The sequence below is a fragment of the Lolium perenne genome, chromosome 7 (genome assembly GCF_019359855.2).
Source record: "Lolium perenne isolate Kyuss_39 chromosome 7, Kyuss_2.0, whole genome shotgun sequence".
In the NCBI taxonomy this organism is placed as follows: domain Eukaryota; kingdom Viridiplantae; phylum Streptophyta; class Magnoliopsida; order Poales; family Poaceae; genus Lolium; species Lolium perenne.
Window position 1 is genome coordinate 7,630,899 of NC_067250.2, and position 20,614 is coordinate 7,651,512.

The window sequence follows — 20,614 nt, forward strand, 5'->3', positions numbered from 1 at the left end:
GTGGCCATAGATTTCCGAGATCTCAACAGAGCCACTCCTAAGGATGAATATCCAATGCCTGTGGCAGAAACATTGATCAATGCAGCTGCTGGCCACAAGGTGTTAAGCTTCATGGATGGCAATGCTGGCTACAACCAAATCTTCATGGCCCCGGAAGATATACACAAGACCGCATTCAGAGTACCAGGATCAGTGGGCTTGTTTGAATATGTGGTCATGACTTTTGGGCTGAAGAATGCCGGTGCAACGTACCAACGAGCCATGAATTATATTTTTCATGATCTGATCGGCAAGTTGGTGGAAATCTACATCGATGACGTGGTGGTCAAGTCTGTCTCCATGGAGGGACACTTGGATGATCTGCGACGCATCCTAGACCGAACTCGGAAGTTCGGACTGAGAATGAATCCAAAGAAGTGTGCCTTTGGTGTGACGGCCGGTCAGTTCCTAGGTTTTCTGGTTCATGAACGAGGAATTGAGATCGGCCTGAAAAGTCAAGAGGCAGTACGTACCATGCAGCCGCCTACCACGAAGAAGGAGCTCCAACGTCTTATCGGCAAGATCAACTTCGTCCGACGATTCATCTCTAACCTGTCAGGACGAATTGAGCCGTTCATGGCGTTGGTGAAGATTAAATCTGATGACGAGTTTCACTGGGGGCGAAACGGCGCAGCGTTTGATGAGACTAAGCGGTATCCGACAACGCCGCTCGTGCTAGTTCCACCCACAAGACAAAGCCGTTCTATATCTACTTATCGCAGCCGACACGTCCATTGCTTCGGTGGTGGTGCAACTTTACGAGGGTGTTGAAAAGGTCGTATTCTACCTCGGTAGTAGGATGTTGGATGCAGAGACAAGGTATCCTGAGGTCGAGAAGTTATGCCTCTGCCTGTTCTTCACCTGCACCAAGCTTCATCACATCCTTTTGACGGCAGAAATCATCGTCATATGCAAGTCAGACGTTGTCAAGCACATGTTGTCGGCTCCTGTTTTGAAAGGCCGACTTGGTAAGTGGATGTTTGCGTTATCGGAATTCGATCTCCGGTATCAGCCTGCGAAAGCAGTCAAGGGACAAGCGTTGGCCGATCTCATAGCTGAGCGGATTAATACTAATATAGCAGCATTATCTGTACGTGCATGGGCTATGTTCTTCGATGGATCGGCTTGTGACGACGGTTGTGGCATCGGCATTTTTCTCGTGTCGCCTCGGGGGGCAAATTATTCCTTCTCTATCAGGCTATCTACCCCTTGCACTAACAATGTCGCTGAGTATGAGGCGATGCAGGGAATGGAGTTGCTTTTGGAAGCCGGGGCAGAAGCGGTGGAACTTTTTGGAGACTCGAAGTTGGTGATCTCCCAGCTCACGGATGAGTACAAGTGCGAGAGTGAGTCACTCTTCCCATATTGGATGGAATGCCGCGAGCTGATGACCAAATTTCGGTACATCAACTTCAATTGGGTCCCAAGATCTCAAAATACCGAGGCCAATGACCTCGCATAGATGGCGTCAGGTTATAAGGACATAACAGACGGGTCAGAAGTTCAGGTGCAGTTCCTAGAACAGGATGACTGGAGAGCCGATATCTTCAATTACTTGAAGGATTCGGCTCGGGGGCACCTAAACGGATAAGATACAAGGCTATGAAATATGTCCTTATAGGAGATGACATGTTCTACAGGACGTTGGAAGGGTTACTACTCAAATGCCTGGGACCAACTGAGTCTAATCGGCTCTTACATGAGGTGCATGAAGGCGCTGTGGAACTCACCAATCGGCTCATAAGATGAAGTGGCTGATCGAGCGATCGTGGTTTTATTGGCCCACCATGCTTGAGGATTGCTTCAAGTACTACAAGGGATGCCAAGCGTGTCAGATGTTCGGGAAGATTCAGATGGTACCCGCATCAGCAATGCATCCCATCATCAAGCCTTGGCCATTCCGAGGTTGGGGCATGGATATGATCGGCAAAATCCATCCTCGTCGAGCAAAGGCCACGAGTGGATCCCGGCCATTCAGATTACTTCACCAAATGGGTGGAGGCCGTCCCTATGAAGAAGGTAAAATCGAAGATGTTATCAAATTTGTGAAAGAACACGTCATTCATAGGTTCGGGATTCCTCAAACCATCACGACCGATGGAGGTTCGGTCTTCATCTCTAAAGAATTCAGAAAATTCTGTGATGAGATGGGAATTAAGCTGATCCGATCATCTCCATACTATGCTCAAGCCAACGGGCAAGCTGAGGCGTCAAATCAGAGCCTGATCAAGCTGATTAAGAGGAAAATTGACGAGAACCCTAGGGTTTGGCATGAAACATTGTCAGAAGCTTTGTGGGCCTATCGCATGTCATGCCATGGAGCTATAAAAACTTCGCCATACCAGCTCGTCTATGGGCAGGAAGCCGTATTGCCTTGGGAAATTACGGCTGGATCGAGACGTGTCACGTTTCGTAATGACCCGACAAATCGAAGAATATGCAGCTACGATGAGTGATACTATTGAGGATGCAACGGAACTGAGACTTTGGTCGTTGGAGAAGATTAAAGAGAACAAAGCCAGGGTAGCTCGTGCATACAATAAGAAGGTGAGACCAAAGGAGTTTCAAGTTGGTGATCTAGTATGGGAAGCAGTGTTGCCATTAGGAACCAAGGATAAAGCATATGGCAAATGGTCTCCTAATTGGCACGGTCCATACAAAGTCGTCCAGGTTTTGAAGGGTAATGCATACATGCTTTGGAGCAAACTGGACGGCGCTAAGTTCCCAAAGAATTGTCAATGGTCAGCACCTCAAGAAGTATTTCCCAAGCATGTGGGACGATGGGCAGTAAAACATGGGGGCCGATTCATAAAATCGGCCGGTAAATTTTTTTTTTTATATACAAATCACAGCCGATGCGCAGACATCGACTTGAGAAATATGGATACCAGTACAGCCGATGCACGGACATCGACTTTAGAATAATGAGAAAGCCGATGCATAGCCATCGACTCGAGACAAAACAAGCTCAATTGAGCAGGTTAACAGGTCAGTTTCAAGCCAGAATCCATAGCTTTTGAGATGATTTTCCCATTGAATCTGGTGAGGAGTTGAATCTGCGCGTTTGAAATTTGAGAATGGCGTAGACACGGATAAGATCTGTTTGACTGCATGAATAGGCAACCGGTTTGGCCTTAAATCGTGTTTATGATGCAAGCCGATGCCCTGCCATCGGCTCTTTGTGCAGCGACTTCGTTTGACAATCGGCAAAATTGGCAAGAGAGCAAAAATTAATAGGGGAATATTTTCTTCATTAATAAGAGGATTTCTTACAAAGAAAGAGCCGATTGCTCAAGGGAGGAAGAACAAAAGAAAGGTCTATTGACCAATCTGCTACTACTACTAGACCTATACTAGTAGACCCTACTCTACGGGCCGTCGCTGCCCTCGTCGTCGTCGGAGCTCTCGTCGGCGCTGCTGCCGGCGGGCTCCTCGTCACTGCTCCAGCGGCCCCCAGTGGGGGCCTCATCATCTTCATCATCGTCGTCGTCGTCGTCGTCGTCTGACCCGGCGCGGAAACGCTTCGCCGGTGGGTAATCCTCGAGGGAGTCGTCGTCGTCGTCTTCCTCCTCCTCTTCCTCGGAGGAGGTGTAATCGTCCCAGGAGAACGAGTCGTCCTCGTTCTCCGATTCCAGTTCCCCATCGGTGAGGAACTGGAGCTCTTCCTCTCCGCTGGTCAAGGACTTGTCGTCCTCGGACCAGACGGAGGAGGCGTGGTCCTCCTGGTCCCACTCCTCTGGGACGCGCTCGTCGTGCGCCGCCATCTGAGCCGCCATCGGATCCCACTCTGGTGTGGGTTCGCGGGAGGAGGAGGAGGAGGAGGAGAAGGACTGGGAGGAGAGATCCGACGAGGCGGAGGAGGAAGAGGAGGAAGACATTGCTCTAAGATTGGGGTTTCTTGGTGCCGATGGCCAGAACAGAGCAAGGGGATGAAGTGGCGAAATTGTTTGGAGCGGTTAAATAAAAGGGGATATAGTGAAGATTCAATGCCACAGCAGTTTCCGAGGAGGTGGTGCCCAAAGAAATAAAAAAACAACGGTCAAATCACGCGGAGAAGTTGAGAAGGCAAGGCATCATGATGAAGGATACTGCGACGGTTTTGCCCTGCCACGACATGACCCGACGAAGGAAAAGCAGAGTGATTTTGGAATTATCAATTCCAAAACCAGGGGGGCATGTGTTATCACCAGAATTTGACCGGATCAGAGGTGGGCCGTAATTAAGATGGGCTTAAAGAATATACATGGAAGATATACATGAAGCGGCCTTGTACACGAAGTTTGGGCTAATTTGCCCTTGTATCTGTAAGCATAGTAGGATACGTGTCGGTTAGTTAGAGTTTGGCTCGTGCACGGTTGGGATTATTCCCACGTTAGAAAGTATACAGACTATAAATATGTATCTTGGGTTATTGAGAAAAACAACAATCACGTTCATCACAAACCAATCTAGGCGCATCGCCAACCCCTTTGTTTCGAGGGTTTCTTCCGGGTAAGCATCATGCTGCCTAGATCGCATCTTGCGATCTAGGCAGTATATGTTTATTCGTCGTTCATGCGTTGCTCGTGCTGAAGCCTTGTTGATGGCGAGCAACGTAGTTATCGCAGATGTGTTAGGGTTAGCATTGTTTTACCGCGATACATGCTTTTGTCCATGCAACCCTTAGACGTCTAGCCACCCTTACACCTATCTTAGGCGTAGGGGCGGCACCTTGCTTGATCCATGTTTAGTAGATCCGATCTGTTATGATTGCTCCTTGTTCTTCAAGGATTAGTTTAATATCTGCATAGTTAGGCCTTGCAAACGGGTTGAAGGATCCAGTAGCACGTAGGGTATAGTTTGCTAGCCCTAGACAAGACGTTCCGGGGATCAACTTCGTGTTGGTTTTTAGGCCTTGTCTAGGGTTGGTTTATTATCACCGTGCGTGGTCGCTGTGCTCAATCACGCGTAGGACGTTCCGATTATGTGGTGAAAACCCTAAATCGTCGTAGGTCGTTTTAGCTTTATATTGATCAAGCAGGAACACCATGATCGTAGACCTCATACGAACCATGGGTGGATCGGCTCCTTGAGCCGATTCACAGGACAACCTGAGAGCCGATCGAGGCTCGTATTTAATATTTACGTGTATGCCATGCAGAAAACTAAGCGAAGCAAATCCATCACCTTCCTGACCAGGTATAGGTCAGGTGGCACGCCCTTGCACCAGCATCGGGACGTGTGTACCAGGAGCTTTGCGGGCCGTCGCTCGGAGGGACCAGGGCCAGCCGCAGCCCTAGGTTGTTCCCGGCTCTTCGTGTTGCCAGCCGTTGCTCGCCGGTGGGTTTCGGACGCCAACAATGTGATACACTAATGTTTGTTTCAGTGGTACATGTTTTATATATAGATACCTCTATCCTATTCTATCTCTTATATTGCGTAGCTATATCTTGCTTAGTTGATTACCTTGTCATATAGGTAAATTCAATTAGTTGCATATCTAGAGAATTTACCTTTGTGTCAAGCCTAAATTGAAAAAGAACTAAAAATTGGTTAGCACCTATTCACCCCCCCTCTAGGTGCGGCATACGATCCTTTCATCAACAACTGCTACGGTCAGTGGGGAAACTGAACTCGGACCTGGTAGTATTTCTCTAGCGGGTACAAGCGGCCACAAAGAACCAAAGAACAACGATGTAGGGGTTGCCGGGGACGAGGAAGGCGGCGGAGGAGCCGGCATGGGCGGGTCGAGCAGTACGGCGGCGACGATTTGGGCTACCCTTCGATCTGGAACGACGGGCGTCGGGTGGGGAGGAGCTCGGCGGTGGGAGGAGGTGCGGCGGGGAGAAGCTCCGGTGGTGGGGAGAACGTCTGGCATGGAGGACCTCCGGCGGCGTGGAGGAGCTCCGGCGCGACGAGCGAAGCGTGGGTCGTCGCTCGGGCGGGGATACCGTTTCAGTCTCTTTTTTTTGGGTCGAGATGGATATCTGGGAGATATTTTCGGAGGCTTTGGATCCACGGGGAGTGGCAGTTTGCTGGTAATATCTTCAAATGACATGTCCAAACACACAGAGCGTTTCGGTCGCGAGACAAAAGCCGCGGGAAGCACCTCCCCAGATGCTTTTTCTAGTTTGCCTATTCGACTCGGTGGCTTCGGCAAAGCCCAACGCGCAACCACTCCGTTTGGTTCGTTCGGTCGGCTTTTTTCACTGGAAAGCCATAGGAAGCCCAAACAAACACCCCCTAACTGTAGGAACACCTTTGTCGAAACATTGCAGGAAGAAAAACATACTCATCCACCAAATTATGGTGACACACTTTAGAAATGTCTGGTTAAGCGTAAGTATACCGGCACCACACAACAATTGCACCACACAACAATGCTACAATAGCGTTTTTCTCTCTCGATGGTTTCTCTAACCGACGCACAATAATCATTCTGGTGTATACACCATTTCTTTCATTTTCGTAACATCTCGGCTACTAATGCAAAGATAAGAGAGATCGAGGTGTCGTTGTCGACTGATTCACCACATTTGATGTGGCGGCGTCCTATGACCTATCTAGGATGCCGACCGATGAAGGATAACGGGCTTTGTAAGAGGAGGTTTTTCCTGGTTATCTGGTAGAGAAAACCTAGTAGACGATGAGAGCATCTCCAACAGGCGCGCTATATAGGCCGCGCGGCATAAAAACGTCCGATATAGCGCGCGCGGGAGGAAATGCGGCGCTCCAGCAGGCGCGGTAACCGGCGCGGCGCTGTAAAAAATTTAGGGCGCACAGCGTTTTGCACAAAAGGGAGCAGCATATCTGGCGCGTCGGCTACAGCGCGCGGCATCGCTCGTCCAAGCGCGAAAAATCCCCCGCGCTGAAACTTCCTCCTTCCGCGTCGCTACTCCGAGCGCCCAATCCGTGGTCTCCGCGCGCCGCCGGCGATCCCGACGATGGACGACCCCTCCGGCAACCCGCCGACCCCTCCCTACTCTGTCGCACCCTCCGCCGCCGCCACTTCCGCCGCGCCGCCGCCAAACCCTAGCGTCGGTGCCGACGGCGGCAACCCAACGTTTGGAGGAGGCATGTTTGGAGGAGGCATGCCGACGTTTGGAGGAGGCATGGGAGGCATGGCGGGCATGGGAAGCATGCCCATGCCCACCATGGGAGGCATGGCCGACATGGGAAGCATGCCCATGCCCACCATGGAGGCATGGCCGGCATGGGAGGCCTGGCCGGCATGTGAGGCTATGGAGGCATGGCCGGCATGGGAGGACCAAGCTATGGAGGAGTGTTTGGAGGGACCATGGGAGGCTCGGTGAGTGGTGTGTATGGGAGTATGGGAGCACCATCGGGAGGCTTCGTGTCTTCCATGAATGCTACTATTCCTACTTCAACCCAAGATGACGAGGAGGAAGAAGAATGTGTTGACTTGGAAAGTGCGGAAGTGTGATATGCATTTGTGAGATATGCATTATGTGTTCCACTTTGTCCATTTGAACCATATGTGGTGTGTCATTGTTGAACTACGTCATTTTGTTGTGTCGTTGTTGAACTACGTGATGTTGTTGCACTTCGTGTCATTTGTTTCATGATTTATGTGTGTTTATTTGATCTTTGTGAATGCAAAATAGTGTAGAAATCTGTTTTCCGCGCCCGCGCGCGCTGTATTTTACCGCGCCTGTCGGAGCACCATTTTTCCAGCCCGCGCACGCGCTGCATTTTACCGCGCCTGGCGGAGGAAAAATCGGCACCGCGCGCGCTATTGGTTTACAGCGCGCACAATCGGAGATTTAGCGGGCCGCGGTACGCGCCTGTTGGAGATGCGAGGAAGAGACGAGCTGGCCAGCAAAGCTGCCGAACTGTGGAGTCCCGTCCCGTCCATACCATCGTGATGTAGAAACGTGATGGCACTTGCGTGCCGATCTGCTCTGTTTTTTTTTTCCATAGTTGGTCGAACGCGCTACCTACCCAATACGGCCCGGCCCGGCCCGGCCCGAACAAAACCACGCTCTCCACGAAAGACAGACGAAGGCCAACACTCGTGCACAAGCGCGACTCCCCTTGGACTCTCTTCTTCTTCTCCCTCTCGCTCCGCTCCGCTCCAGCGGAAGCTCCGCTCTCGCCATTTCCCGCAAGGTAAATCTCGCCTCCACCTACTCGGCACTACCAGTTGCTTCCACTCCGCCCGTGGCTCGCGCGCGCGCGCGCGCCATGGATGCGTGGCCGGGCTTCACCTCGAGGTCCTAGGTTCTAGGGTTCCCTCTCCCACCTCCCCCAGCTGCGCGCGCGCCTGAGCGGGGCTGGGCTAGGGTTCCCGGTCCCACGGCCACAACCCCCCTCTCCCCGACGGCGACTTGCTGCCGGGTGCGTCGTCAGACTGGGCCGCCACGGCCCTAAACCCTAGCTCACTTCGTCACGAGTTTGTCGTTGAAATTGGCAGCAGGCGGACTCGTGCTTTGCTGCGCTTCTCGGGTTAGGGTTCCTGGACCAACCAAATCGCGCCGGTGCGCACTAGGATGCACAGTAGGATGCGCTCTGCTGCTTCCTCTAACTGTAGGGGTTATTTGCACTAGGGTGGTCGCCGCTCGGTTCGTCAGATTTGAGAGATCCCTTCACATCTGGAAGGAACCGTGCGCTGTGTACATACATACATACCCTGGGATAAACGGTCCGCGCAGCATCGTTCGGCTCAGCGCTTGATTTACGGGGCACCTTGGTCTCGTTCCAAGCCTGCTTGCAAGCTTGAACCGCCGAAGCTCCACCTGGTTCAGCGCGGCGCGTCTGCCGCCGGCGTGCGCGTAGAGTTCTGTTTCGCCCTGCTGATTCACGACCGGCCTACCTTCCTCTGTTTTTGCAGGGTTTGATGGTGGCGTGAACTTCTCCCCGCCGTCGCAACCATGTACATCAAGAAGGTAACCCGTGCTAGCTTTCGGAGTAACATCACCCCTTTCGGTTTTGATTCATGCCACTGCTTCCTCTTGACGACGTGTTCGCTCTCTTTTGCAGGTTGTAATCGAAGGCTTTAAAAGCTACAGGGAGGAGACGTCGACGGAGCCTTTCAGCCCCAAAGTTAACGTAGTTGGTAATCTACTATTCCCCTTGTAATGAAGTACCGAGGTTCTCGATTGCATGGCTAGCTTACGGTGCTGTCAGTTGTCACTGCCAGCCTGTCAATCAACCCCCTGCATCTCTAAGGGGCCTGCACCTGATAATCCTTATGTAGGTGCCTAATCGCTGAGTTGTAGTGATGATGAACACTAGATCCAAGACTCGAGTCATCTGTTCAGTTGTTTACTCTGACTCTTAGCAATGTTCTCTTAAGTTTTCATACCCGTTGCGTACACGTTCGAATATGAAATGTCCGCTTTTGGTTAAATCCTTTTACTCTATTGTGGCTTAATTGTTGGCTTGGATGCTAGTGATTTCCAGTCTTTCCTTATGAAATAGTATTGGTTAAGTACTTAAGTATCAAATTTATTGCCCTATCATAGAAGTCCCACATCGCGTAATTTTGTGCTTGTAATCTACTAACATGGATTTAACTAACTGTTTGTCACAGTTGGCGCAAATGGATCGGGCAAATCAAACTTTTTCCATGGTAATATTACAAAGCATGCGACTCTGCTACTATTCTTTCTGATGCTTACTGACGCTTGTACGCTACTTTCATCCTAATTTGTTCATGCTAAATGCTCCAGCTATACGCTTTGTCCTGAGCGACATGTTTCAAAATCTGCGCAGTGAGGATAGGGGAGCTCTTCTCCATGTATGCCTTATTTTTCTTTTATCAATCTCAGTACTTGATATATCTTACTGGTGTTTGATACTAATTCATGACCATTGCCAGGAAGGTGCTGGACACTCAGTTGTATCTGCTTTTGTTGAGATAGTGTTTGATAATTCAGACAACCGTATTCCAGTAAGTTCTTGTTCAGTGCTAGTTTATTTGATCAAATTTATCTACTTGATTCTCAAGCTGCATATTTCACTGGCAAAAGTATCAATACCTACATAATCCATATGAGTGTGTGCATATCATTGGGAGTACTAACTTGCTCCACTTGTACAGTATGTCCAGAGCAACACATCAACACCTAATTTTGCAGCAAGTCATCTAAAATTTAAATTTTGCTGCAGGTTGATAAAGAAGAGGTACGCTTGCGAAGGACGGTTGCTTCAAAGAAGGATGAATACTACTTGGATGGGAAACATGTCAGGTATGTTGGCTTATGCCCTAAACCAGTAAACTTGTGTTGTATCTTGTTGCTTGCTCAGGTCCACCTTTCATGCTATTATGTTCAGTAAAACTGAAGTCATGAATCTACTGGAGAGTGCTGGTTTCTCTCGCTCTAATCCATACTATGTTGTCCAGCAGGGGAAGGTAATAAATATTCATCTGATTGTTCCCATGATTTATTCAGATATAATATTAACAGTTTTTTCATGTGTAGATTGCATCCCTTACTCTAATGAAAGATTCTGAACGACTGGATCTTCTCAAAGAGATTGGTGGTACACGTGTTTACGAAGATAGACGCCGGGAAAGCTTGAAAATAATGCAAGAAACAGGCAAGTTTGAATTACCGAAATTATATATCTATAATGTTTCTAAGTGTCCTGCTGAGGTGTTCATTAACTTCATTAACAGCCAATAAAAGGAAGCAGATTGATCAAGTTGTCCGCTATCTGGAGGACCGACTGAGAGAACTTGATGAAGAGAAGGAAGAACTCAAGAAGTACCAGCAGCTGGACAAACAAAGAAGATCACTTGAATATACTATATTGGACCATGAACTAAATGATGCTAGAAATGAATTAGCCTCGGTAAGGTCTGCCCTTTTGTTACATATGTTTACTTCGGATATTGGACAACTTCTATTCCGGCTTAATGAGTGAATGCCTTGAGCTGAGTTTTGATGAACAAACCATACATTGCCCACTCAGTTGAACATCTGAGTATCATTTAATTGTCTTCGACTCTGCTGGAAAAGCCTTCCGGTGCTTGTTGCCCCTCATCAAGACTCAAAAAACTGAGTTTAGAAAACTAGAAATGTTTTCTGAAAGCATACTTTCCTGTTCTGCATCTTCCTTTTACGCCACTAAGCACACTATATCTAAAATATTTGTTCCATTATTTGATTGGTGTAAGTAGTTTGGTAAGTTCATTTCTATTTCTTGAGCAACATCTCTGTTTTTATTTGAAGTAGTAAAAATTGTTATTTCATACGCCACACTTTGTCAAACCAAAGTTTGGCAGTTTGGTCCTGCCATACTTTAGAATTGCCACACTTATCATCCATATGACCAACCTGTCATATAGTGAAATCTTTTGCCAATGCCACACTTTTAGCATCCATATGGTCCGCCTGTCATACAGTGAAATCTTTGCCAAGTTTTGCCACACTTTGTGGTTTCCAATTTTCAGCCACACTTTTGTGGCTGCTACACTTGCCCAACTTAGGCTTGGCAAAGTGTGGCTAGGAACCAAACAGGCCCTTCGTGCTACGTAGCCTTGTTAGTAGATTTCCTGTGAGTTGATGCGAATTGGTTTTCCCCTTACCTTTTAGACCGTGCAGTTGAGTGATTTTTATTTGCACTGTTCTATCCTCTATTTCCTTAACATTGCCCGTATTTTCTCCAGTAACATGCCTATAAGACTGTAAGATGCTTCACCATACATACATTCTTGTAAACATTCTATTGTTATGCCATAATATATGCTATATCTCCTTGCATGTCAACTCCTTGGGTTCTAGCAACTGTGCAAGGCATTATTCTCCAAAATTAATATTACTCCCTCCGTTCCTTTCTATAGTGCCTATAAATTTTTGGCATTTGTTTCATAATATAACGCTGTAGCTTGGCTTTTTTCAATTACCCCCTCCACCGGTTAACTCCCACACGACATGCATGAAAGAAAATCCATACAAAACAGGAAACAATTAATTGAGATTCCTAATGCATGGCCCCAAGGATTGCTTAGATTTAGGAAGCAATTTTTTTTTCCTTAATTAAACCTGATTGCACATATATGGAGAGTCAACCAGACAGATTTGTGGGATTTGTTATGATAAGTTAGGAAGTTATTGATTTCCCTAATTTTAGTCTGATCTCAAATCGTTTAGCCACGGGGTCTTGTGCAAAAAATACTCTTGCGCTAATTTCCGTGTCAAAAATCTATAGGCACTATAGAAAGGAACGGAGGGAGTAATATTTTATCATTGATCCTGCTGTATCAGTGTATCCTGTAATGCTTATTCTATTCACTTTATTCACTTTATTTGATTTGTTTCTTGTTAGATGGATGATAATCGAAGAAAAATTTCTGAAAGGATGTCGAATGCTGACAATGAAGTGGTAGATTTACGTGAGAAGGTCAAGAGTTTTGATAAAGAAATAAAAGTCTCTACAAAAGGGATTACTGAAACCAGGTCTGAAAAGGACGATGCAGAGAAGAAGCGTACTGAGGCACTAAAGGTAGTCTCTCAGATTGAACTTGATCTGAGAGATATAAAAGACAGAATTTCGAGTGAAAAACGAGCAAAGGTACCCCATGTTTGAGATTCTCATGATTTTGAGTAATTTTTGTTCGTTCCCGCATTTACAAGATTCTATTGTTAGGATGAAGCCATAAGGGATTTGCATAGCATGAAGAAAGAAAGTGAAAAGTCAAAATCTGAATTGGCTCAAATTAGTAGGGTGCACGCGGCCAAATTGAAAGAAGAGGAAGAGATATCGAAAAGGTAACATATAGTATATGATTTTTTACTTGTCAATAGGTATTTCCGTTGACACATTCATTTTGTGGGTATAGCATAATGGACCGTGAGAAGCGGCTGAGTATATTGTACCAAAAGCAGGGGAGGGCAACTCAATTTAAGAATGAGGCTGCCAGAGATGAGTGGCTTAGGAAAGAAATCCATGATCTTGAGCGTGTACTTTTGTCAAATAGAAAGCAGGTATTAAACCAGTGACCTCTTCTCTACTTCAGATTTCATTCTGGAACTTTGTTTTGATGTGCCACTCTTCTCATTACTTGGCTTTGCTTGAACATGCACTAAACCGTACATTACTTACATGACAGTCTTCAACATGGTACTTTGACCATCTATTTCTGTGGAAATATGTTGCCTTGTATAAAAATAATTATAAATTGTAAAAATACAATTCATGATCAATCTACTAATCTAAATTTGAATTTTGAATGATATTAATCTATAGATGGTCAAATTTAGAAACGTCTTACTGGTGAAATTATAAAATGAGTTACATTTTGGTTTTGAATCGGAGGTAGTAGTTTGATCCAGTTCGTATTATGTTATGTTATGCTATGATGTACACAAGTTTAGTGCCACAAGTCAAGATATGACCATACATTTATATTTTTATTAGTTGTCACAATGCATAGCTGATCTGTGTGCTACATTTTTTTCTTTTATGACAGGAAAGCTTACTTCAAGATGAAATTCAGAAGCTTAAAGATGAAATTAATAACTTGACGAACTACATTGAGTCCCGGAAAAGCGAATCAAGCAAGTTAGAGGCTGCTCTCGCAAACAAGCAAAAGGATCACAATGACTTTATGAAGCAGAAAAATGCACTTCAAGATGAAAGAAAGTATGCACATTTCTTAGCATTCGTAACCTTTTCTTGTGACTTGATCGAAGATGTGTATCTTTAGACTTTATATACTTAATGTCACAGATCATTTTGGAAGGAGGAAAATAGTGTGACAGCTGAAATCAATGGGCTAAAGGGTGATCTTGTCAAGGCACAGAAGAGTTTGGACCATGCAACACCTGGGGTATGAAATTTGTTTCAGTGTCTACATTTTCTTTTGTTAATAGTACTGACTGCTACTGACGTATTACTTTCCAAGAATTTCCATTCCTATTCCTATGTAGATACTTGCACATTGCATCTTAGATATGCACCTGTGAATGATTACTTGACATGATAGTGCATTATATAAAAATGATACTCATTAGTTTGACTCTGCATTTCCTGGTTGTTTTGATGAAATATTTTCTTGATTTTTCCTGCTTGGCCTGATTCTTGGGGACGTGGTATAATGATGTGTTTACTGATTTGCTCTGACGAGCCATTCTTAGTGAAGCTGTTTCATGATATACAAAAAAATATGAACAAAGACCTCCGGTTGTTGAACAGTACTATCTTTTGTGATTTGTAATGACTGTTCACACCTTCTCTGACGTTGATAACATTGAATGTGCACTGATAGTTGTGCATATAACTTGTGCAACAAATCGATACAGGTCATGATGATATCTTGTACCTTGAAATGTTATGCAGTTGTAATGGTTATATTGTCAGGATATCATATATAAAACCTGGGTGAATATTATGTAGAATAACATTAAATATAACCCTCAGTTGTAATTAAAAATATGGATTCTGAGTATGGTTACATATTTTTAGTGTTATACATCAACCTTTTGAAATCATTTGATTGTGAGTCAGAGGTTGTAGTCTGAGTTCTGCAGTTGAGGTTTTTTTTGAAGGCCGGCAGGAGTTGAGGGAACTAGTGAACATACACCTATTTTAAATAGTTTTACTAAAAACCCATTGTCAAAGATCTGTATTGGAAAGTCTAAACTGTGTTGACTTCTAAAATGGCAAGTAAAAGGAGTATATGTAGTATTTCAAGAAGGAACATGCTTGGTTGTGGTAACTGGTAAGGAGCAGAACAATTTGATGAGTTGGAGCCTTGGAGGGAATAGCAACAAGGGTTGTAAATAGAATAGTTGGGGTGTATTTGTCTATACATTTAATAATTTAAAGATAACTTGTTATGGGTTTACTCCAGTCCTGTCCAGCTTTTGATTATTGTCGCAAGTAACACCAGACTTACATGGATTTTGTTGTATATAGTAGCCCAAACCTGATTTTGCAATTGCTAAGCCTTCTCCTTTTAAATATTGATGCGTGTCTCATGCTATAGCATTTCTTTCTCTTTAAGGACTTCTTAAAGGTATCTTTAAATGGTACTAATCCTGTTTCCTTCTAATTTTGTTATCTTCATCAGGTACTAATCCTGTTTCCTTCTAATTTTGTTATCTTCATCAGGATATCAGGAGAGGACTCAATTCTGTTAGCAGAATCATCAGGGACCATAATATTGCAGGCGTTTTTGGTCCAGTGTTAGAACTGGTTGACTGTGAAGAGAAGTTTTTTACGGCTGTGGAGGTCACTGCTGCAAATAGGTCTTAAGCTGTCTTTTTGTCTTGATGCCTTTCCCCTTTATTTCACCTTTGTTGTTGTTGAATAACCCTTTCTCTTCTGATGTGAAGCTTGTTCCATGTGGTGGTTGAAAATGATGATATATCAACAAAGATAATTCAGGTATTGACGCGAGAAAAAGGTGGAAGGGTGACTTTCATACCACTGAATAGAGTGCATGCTCCGAACGTCAATGTTCCACAGAGTTCTGATTTTGTTCCATTGTTAAAGAAGTTGAAGTTTCGTCCTGATCACCGTCGTGCTTTTGAACAGGTGTCATTCAAAGTTTCCTTTAATGTCTACATCTTTTATTGGGATACCATGGCCAATTTAGTTCAGGCTCTGTTCTGATCAATCTTACCCTTCATCTGCATTACCAAATACCAATGTCGCCTTTTTCATTATCATCGCTTCGTACTGTTGCATGTATCCATCTCACCTTTGTTTGCTTGGAGTGTTGACACTCAGAAAAATCACTCCGAGTTACAAATGCCATGACAAATTATGTAATAGTGTATATAAATATCCTTCTCTGATGCTGTATGAGATTATCAGTTCATGTACGTGCAACAGAAGTTCCATTCTTATTTATCTTCAGCTCCCAGTTGGCTGCCATGTTTGAGACTTGTAAAGAAATTACAAAAATAAGGCGTTCAGTTGTGTTAATGAGATATACTGGTCCTCTCTTTCTCATGATCCCATTCATGCATGTTTTACCTTCTAATGCACTTTTATAGAGGGTTCCTGCCATTTTTATGTACTTATTGGGTACCCTTTCTCATCCAGATAAATAGCCTCCCTTCTTGAAGCAACTAAGCTAGTTTTCTTCAATAACTTCTCTTTCACAAGTTATATTTTGTTCTTTCTGCCTTCACACACTTACTTTTTTTTTTGTCTAACTTTGAATTCTTTCTGTTAGGTTTTTGGTAGGACAGTTATATGCCGAGACCTGGAAACTGCGACCAGAGTTGCACGCAGCAATAGTCTAGATTGCATCACACTTGATGGTAGCCCTGAATCCGGCTCTTCTGCTGCCATTATCATTATCATTTTAACATATAAATTGACATTGGGTTTATCCTCAGGTGATCAAGTAGCAAGAAAAGGTGGCATGACAGGAGGTTTCTATGACTCTAGACGCTCAAGACTGAAGTTCGTAAAAATAATCAGGGACAATAAAACAGAAATTGAGAAAAAGACGGCACATTTAGAGAACGTGGGGAAAAAGCTAAAAGATATCCTGCTTTGGTTCATTGATTTTGTTTCCCTTGTATGAGGCTAGTGCATGACCTCATGTTTTGTTCTTTTTCTGCTGACAGTAGCTAAAATACACATGCTAGTGCTTCTTGCCACAGGCCCGGTGGACAGGTGGTTTAGGTTTTACATTCTACACTTAAATTTCAGATTCCTTGCTTTGCATCATAACTCATTGTTGTTACTATCTGCTTAGAAAGAAGTATGCACAAGATGTAGGTTGAATGCTTGCAGAATTATGTGGGAATGATTTGGGATCTATGCCGCAGTATCACACTACTATTGATCGAAGCACACTGATGCATGCTTATTCGCTTACCAGTTGAACGTAGTTATTTTGAATCAAATTTTAACAGTTACTCCTGACATCCAGCTGCTTGTTTGTTTGTCTTCAAGTCCTAAATAATTGAACATGTGATGAAAATATGATAACTTCTCTAGATGTTAAGTGTTATCTGCAAGAGAATAAATTTAGTATTGTACATCCAAGATTTTTCTTAACTTCTCATACATATAGATAAAAAAATCACGGATTTGATTACCAAACATCAGCAAATGGATGCTGAACGTGATCATGCCAAATCGGAGCTGGAACAGTTTAAAGTTGATATTACCAGTGCAATGAAGCAGATGGGAGCACTTGAGAAAGCCCTTGGAAAGAAGGTACTTAGTTCTACCTTTTTTCATTGCTCATGGGGTAGATTCCCCTTGCTGGCATGCTAAGTCTTGCTGCTCATGTAGACATGTACTCAATGCTGTAATTGTGTCTGGAATGTGGTCATATTCTTTCTACCTTGCAGGAAAAATCACTTGACAACATCCGCAATCAAATTGAGCAAATCCAGTCTGGCATCACAATGAAGAATGATGAGATGGGAACTGAACTGATTGACCAGTTAACTTTAGAAGAAAGAGATCTTCTTTCACGATTGAATCCTGAAATCACGGGATTGAAGGAGAAGTTCCTCTCGTGTAAAAACAGTCGCATCGAGGTTGTCAGCAAATCTTGTAACCATGCTTGTCTTTCCCTAGATGCTATTAATAGATCTAACTAAAGTACAAACTATCATCATTTATGTAGATTGAAACAAGAAAGGAAGAACTGGAGACTAATTTATCAACTAATCTTATGAGGCGTCAGAAAGAGCTGGAAGCAATCATTTCATCTGCAGATTCTAAAACCTTGCCTGTTGAAGTCGAGTCAAAAGAGCAAGAATTGAAACAGTCGAAGAGAACTCTTGATGAGGCGACTACAGTACTGAAAGGTATATAAGCATCCGTTAACCTATCTTACTAATTTGTGTTATACTAGATGGAGATGTCCCTTAACTCTTAGATAATCCTCTGGCAGCTAATGTTGATGCTATTAATAACTTCACGAAAAAGATGGAGCAACTGAAACGACAAAGGGATGATCTGAAGGTAACTTATATAGCTATACTGCCTTTCTGGGGTTCAACTTATGGAAGTGCTATTGACTTCTTATGTAACGTGTACATTTATAGGCTCTTGAAGCTAAGTTGGAGCAGACTGTGCAAGATGGGGCGAAGGACTTGGAACAGTTGATGAACAGTAGGACCGTGTATCTAGCCAAACAAGATGAGTGTATGAAGAAAATCCGAGATTTGGGCTCATTGCCTGCTGATGCATTTGAGGCGTATGTTTCCGTATTTCTTAAGCTGCTAAACTGTGTGACTCAGTCGCACAACACCTGTTTGTCTAGGATTCATATGTATTCAGCAGATAAAGAAGGTGGTACTTTGATAATTTGTTAGCTTATTATTTCTGGCCAATAATATAGGTACAAGAGGAAAAACAAGAAGCAGCTACAGAAGCTGCTTTATGACTGCAATGAGCAGTTGAAGCAATTTAGTCATGTCAACCAAAAGGCTCTTGACCAGTATGTGAACTTCACTGAACAACGTGAACAACTACAGAGAAGACGGGCTGAACTTGATGCTGGTGATGAGGTAAGCTTTTCGATCAATACATCTTGTTTCCCTTTTGATTATTCTAAGCCTGAAATATCATCAACTTTACTGATCGGTGCTGCAGAAAATTAGGGAATTGATATCAGTTTTAGACCAGAGGAAGGATGAATCAATTGAACGCACATTTAAAGGAGTTGCAAAGCACTTCCGTGAAGTGTTCGCTGAATTAGTGCAAGGTGGCCACGGGTACCTGGTTATGATGAAGAAAAAGGTTTCTTTTTCCTAGCTTTACCACCGACCTTGGTTCTCTTGCACTTCAAGCCTTATCCACTATTTACACTTGGTTGGGGTACATACAGAATCGTCCTAACACTGACAGTTAATTTATTTCTATCCGTCTCTTTGATTTTCATAAATCCCCATCAAGTATGAGATTATGTTATAAATCTGTACTGTTCTGTAGTTCAACAAATAATCTCGTGCTATCTCAGTTTCAATTGCAAGTGAACACATCATATATTTTTATCTTTTGGTTGTTGCTGGAATTCACCTTTTGTTACCATGCACATGTGTTTGTCTTAAAGGTAAGTTCTCTTCTGACTTGCAAACTCTCTCCATTTCTGTAGGATGGTGATGCTGGCGATGAAGACAATGATGAGGATGGACCTCGTGAACCAGATCCTGAAGGGAGAATAGAGAAGTATATTGGTGTGAAAGTCAAGGCATGTGTTCTTTGCAGAGGTCTTTTATGTATCCATGCATATATGATACTTGTAAATTCATTATTGGAATTCAGATGATGCCCAGATGCTATTTCAAAGTTTTCCTGTCAGAAAAACTTTTCCCATGCTATTAAACTTTTGCTGAATTAGTGTGGTGATCAGTTTGATCTTTCCTCAAAATTTGTTAAAGGCTGTCTGTCTGGAGAATCATGCTCTTAATGATGTTTCAGGTTTCCTTCACTGGCAAGGGAGAAACTCAGTCCATGAAACAACTGTCTGGAGGACAGAAGACAGTGGTGGCATTAACGCTGATTTTCGCCATCCAACGATGTGATCCAGCTCCATTCTACCTGTTTGATGAGATTGACGCTGCTCTGGATCCTCAGTACAGAACGGCTGTTGGAAGTATCCTTTTATATTTCTTTCTCTTGTCAATATGCTTGTTTTTCCAACGAATTAAATCCTCCACGACATCATGTTATACATCCCATGGTCTAGTGTCTGTAGCTGGTGCATGCCCAACGATGCCTGTATTCATCAAGTACTCCGTAGCATATATATAGCTGCTGTTGAGAACATCCATCTGAATCTTGTTGCTGCCTGCTTTCCTTAAGTCCTGTTCTAGGCGTGGTCCGACGTCTGGCTGATTCGGCAGACACCCAGTTCATAGCGACTACATTCAGGCCGGAGATCCTGAAAGTCGCGGACAAGATCTATGGTGTGACACACAAGAACAGAGTGAGCTACATCAATGTGGTGTCCAAGGATCAGGCCATGGACTTCATTGAGCATGACCAGACGCACAATGCCAGCTGAGGCTAGCATTATATGGTATGCTGATCGACTGTTCCTCGCATTTAATCTTGGCAACCTCTCATTGGACCTGTCGTAATATGTGTTGGCTTCTTCTTCTTTGTTTTCTTCAGGAAGACGATGCTAAATGTAGGAAAGTTTCTGTTGATGTATGCCTGGACATGGTGAGGCCATGGTTAAATGTAGCTGTGTATATTTAGTTAAGTTAGCACCTGGATTGGTAACTTGTTCCAAATATGCTTAGGGACAGTGTGTGATGAAAGTTTTTTTATGTTTTTCTTCAGTTTGTATCCTACTGACGGAGTGCTGCTCGGAATGGATGTGTTATACTTTCCTTTGCTGGAACTCGCCAATAACCTGTGTCTACTTGTGTGTAGTTTGGTGCGTGTGTTAATATGTCAATGTAGTTGGATCTGTCAATGGCTGCTTGGAACGTATGCAAAATTAGGGTGGTCACTGGTATTTTAGCTATCCAAGCTGGGAAGATAGGAATGTATGAGCCAAAAAAAAAAGATTGGATTGGAGTATCAGCTCTTGACTCTTGAGAGAAAATGCATATATATTTTGGGCAGAGTACTCTTGACTCTCTTATCAGGTCCATTCGATGATCAATTTTCGGTGGAACTTTTGAACAGTGCCAAG

At 44.1% G+C, this 20,614-nt stretch overlaps 1 protein-coding gene across 2 annotated transcripts; it reads left to right on the forward strand.

Moving 5' to 3' along the window:
- Nucleotides 1-8,024: 8,024 nt before the first annotated feature.
- LOC127311553 (structural maintenance of chromosomes protein 3) lies at nt 8,025-20,310 on the forward strand. 2 transcript variants are annotated; one of them, XR_011747996.1, is made up of 31 exons: nt 8,025-8,148; nt 8,870-8,924; nt 9,019-9,094; nt 9,572-9,610; nt 9,711-9,778; nt 9,860-9,931; nt 10,150-10,229; nt 10,315-10,393; nt 10,464-10,581; nt 10,661-10,836; nt 12,313-12,558; nt 12,634-12,755; nt 12,827-12,971; nt 13,457-13,629; nt 13,717-13,816; nt 15,100-15,236; nt 15,324-15,525; nt 16,172-16,259; nt 16,338-16,487; nt 17,018-17,169; nt 17,307-17,498; nt 17,588-17,771; nt 17,858-17,928; nt 18,012-18,163; nt 18,308-18,476; nt 18,562-18,708; nt 19,064-19,159; nt 19,390-19,564; nt 19,785-19,990; nt 20,086-20,136; nt 20,257-20,310. XR_011747996.1 is itself a non-coding variant. In XM_071823068.1 (30 exons), the coding sequence occupies exons 2-29, from the start codon at nt 8,910-8,912 to the stop codon at nt 19,973-19,975; spliced, it is 3,615 nt and encodes a 1,204-aa protein (XP_071679169.1). In that variant the 5' UTR covers nt 8,025-8,148; nt 8,870-8,909; the 3' UTR covers nt 19,976-19,990; nt 20,086-20,310. The 2 variants fall into 2 exon arrangements, 1 of the variants encoding a protein (XP_071679169.1); XM_071823068.1 differs by having other exon boundaries at nt 20,086-20,310.
- The last annotated feature ends 304 nt before the right edge of the window (nt 20,311-20,614 follow it).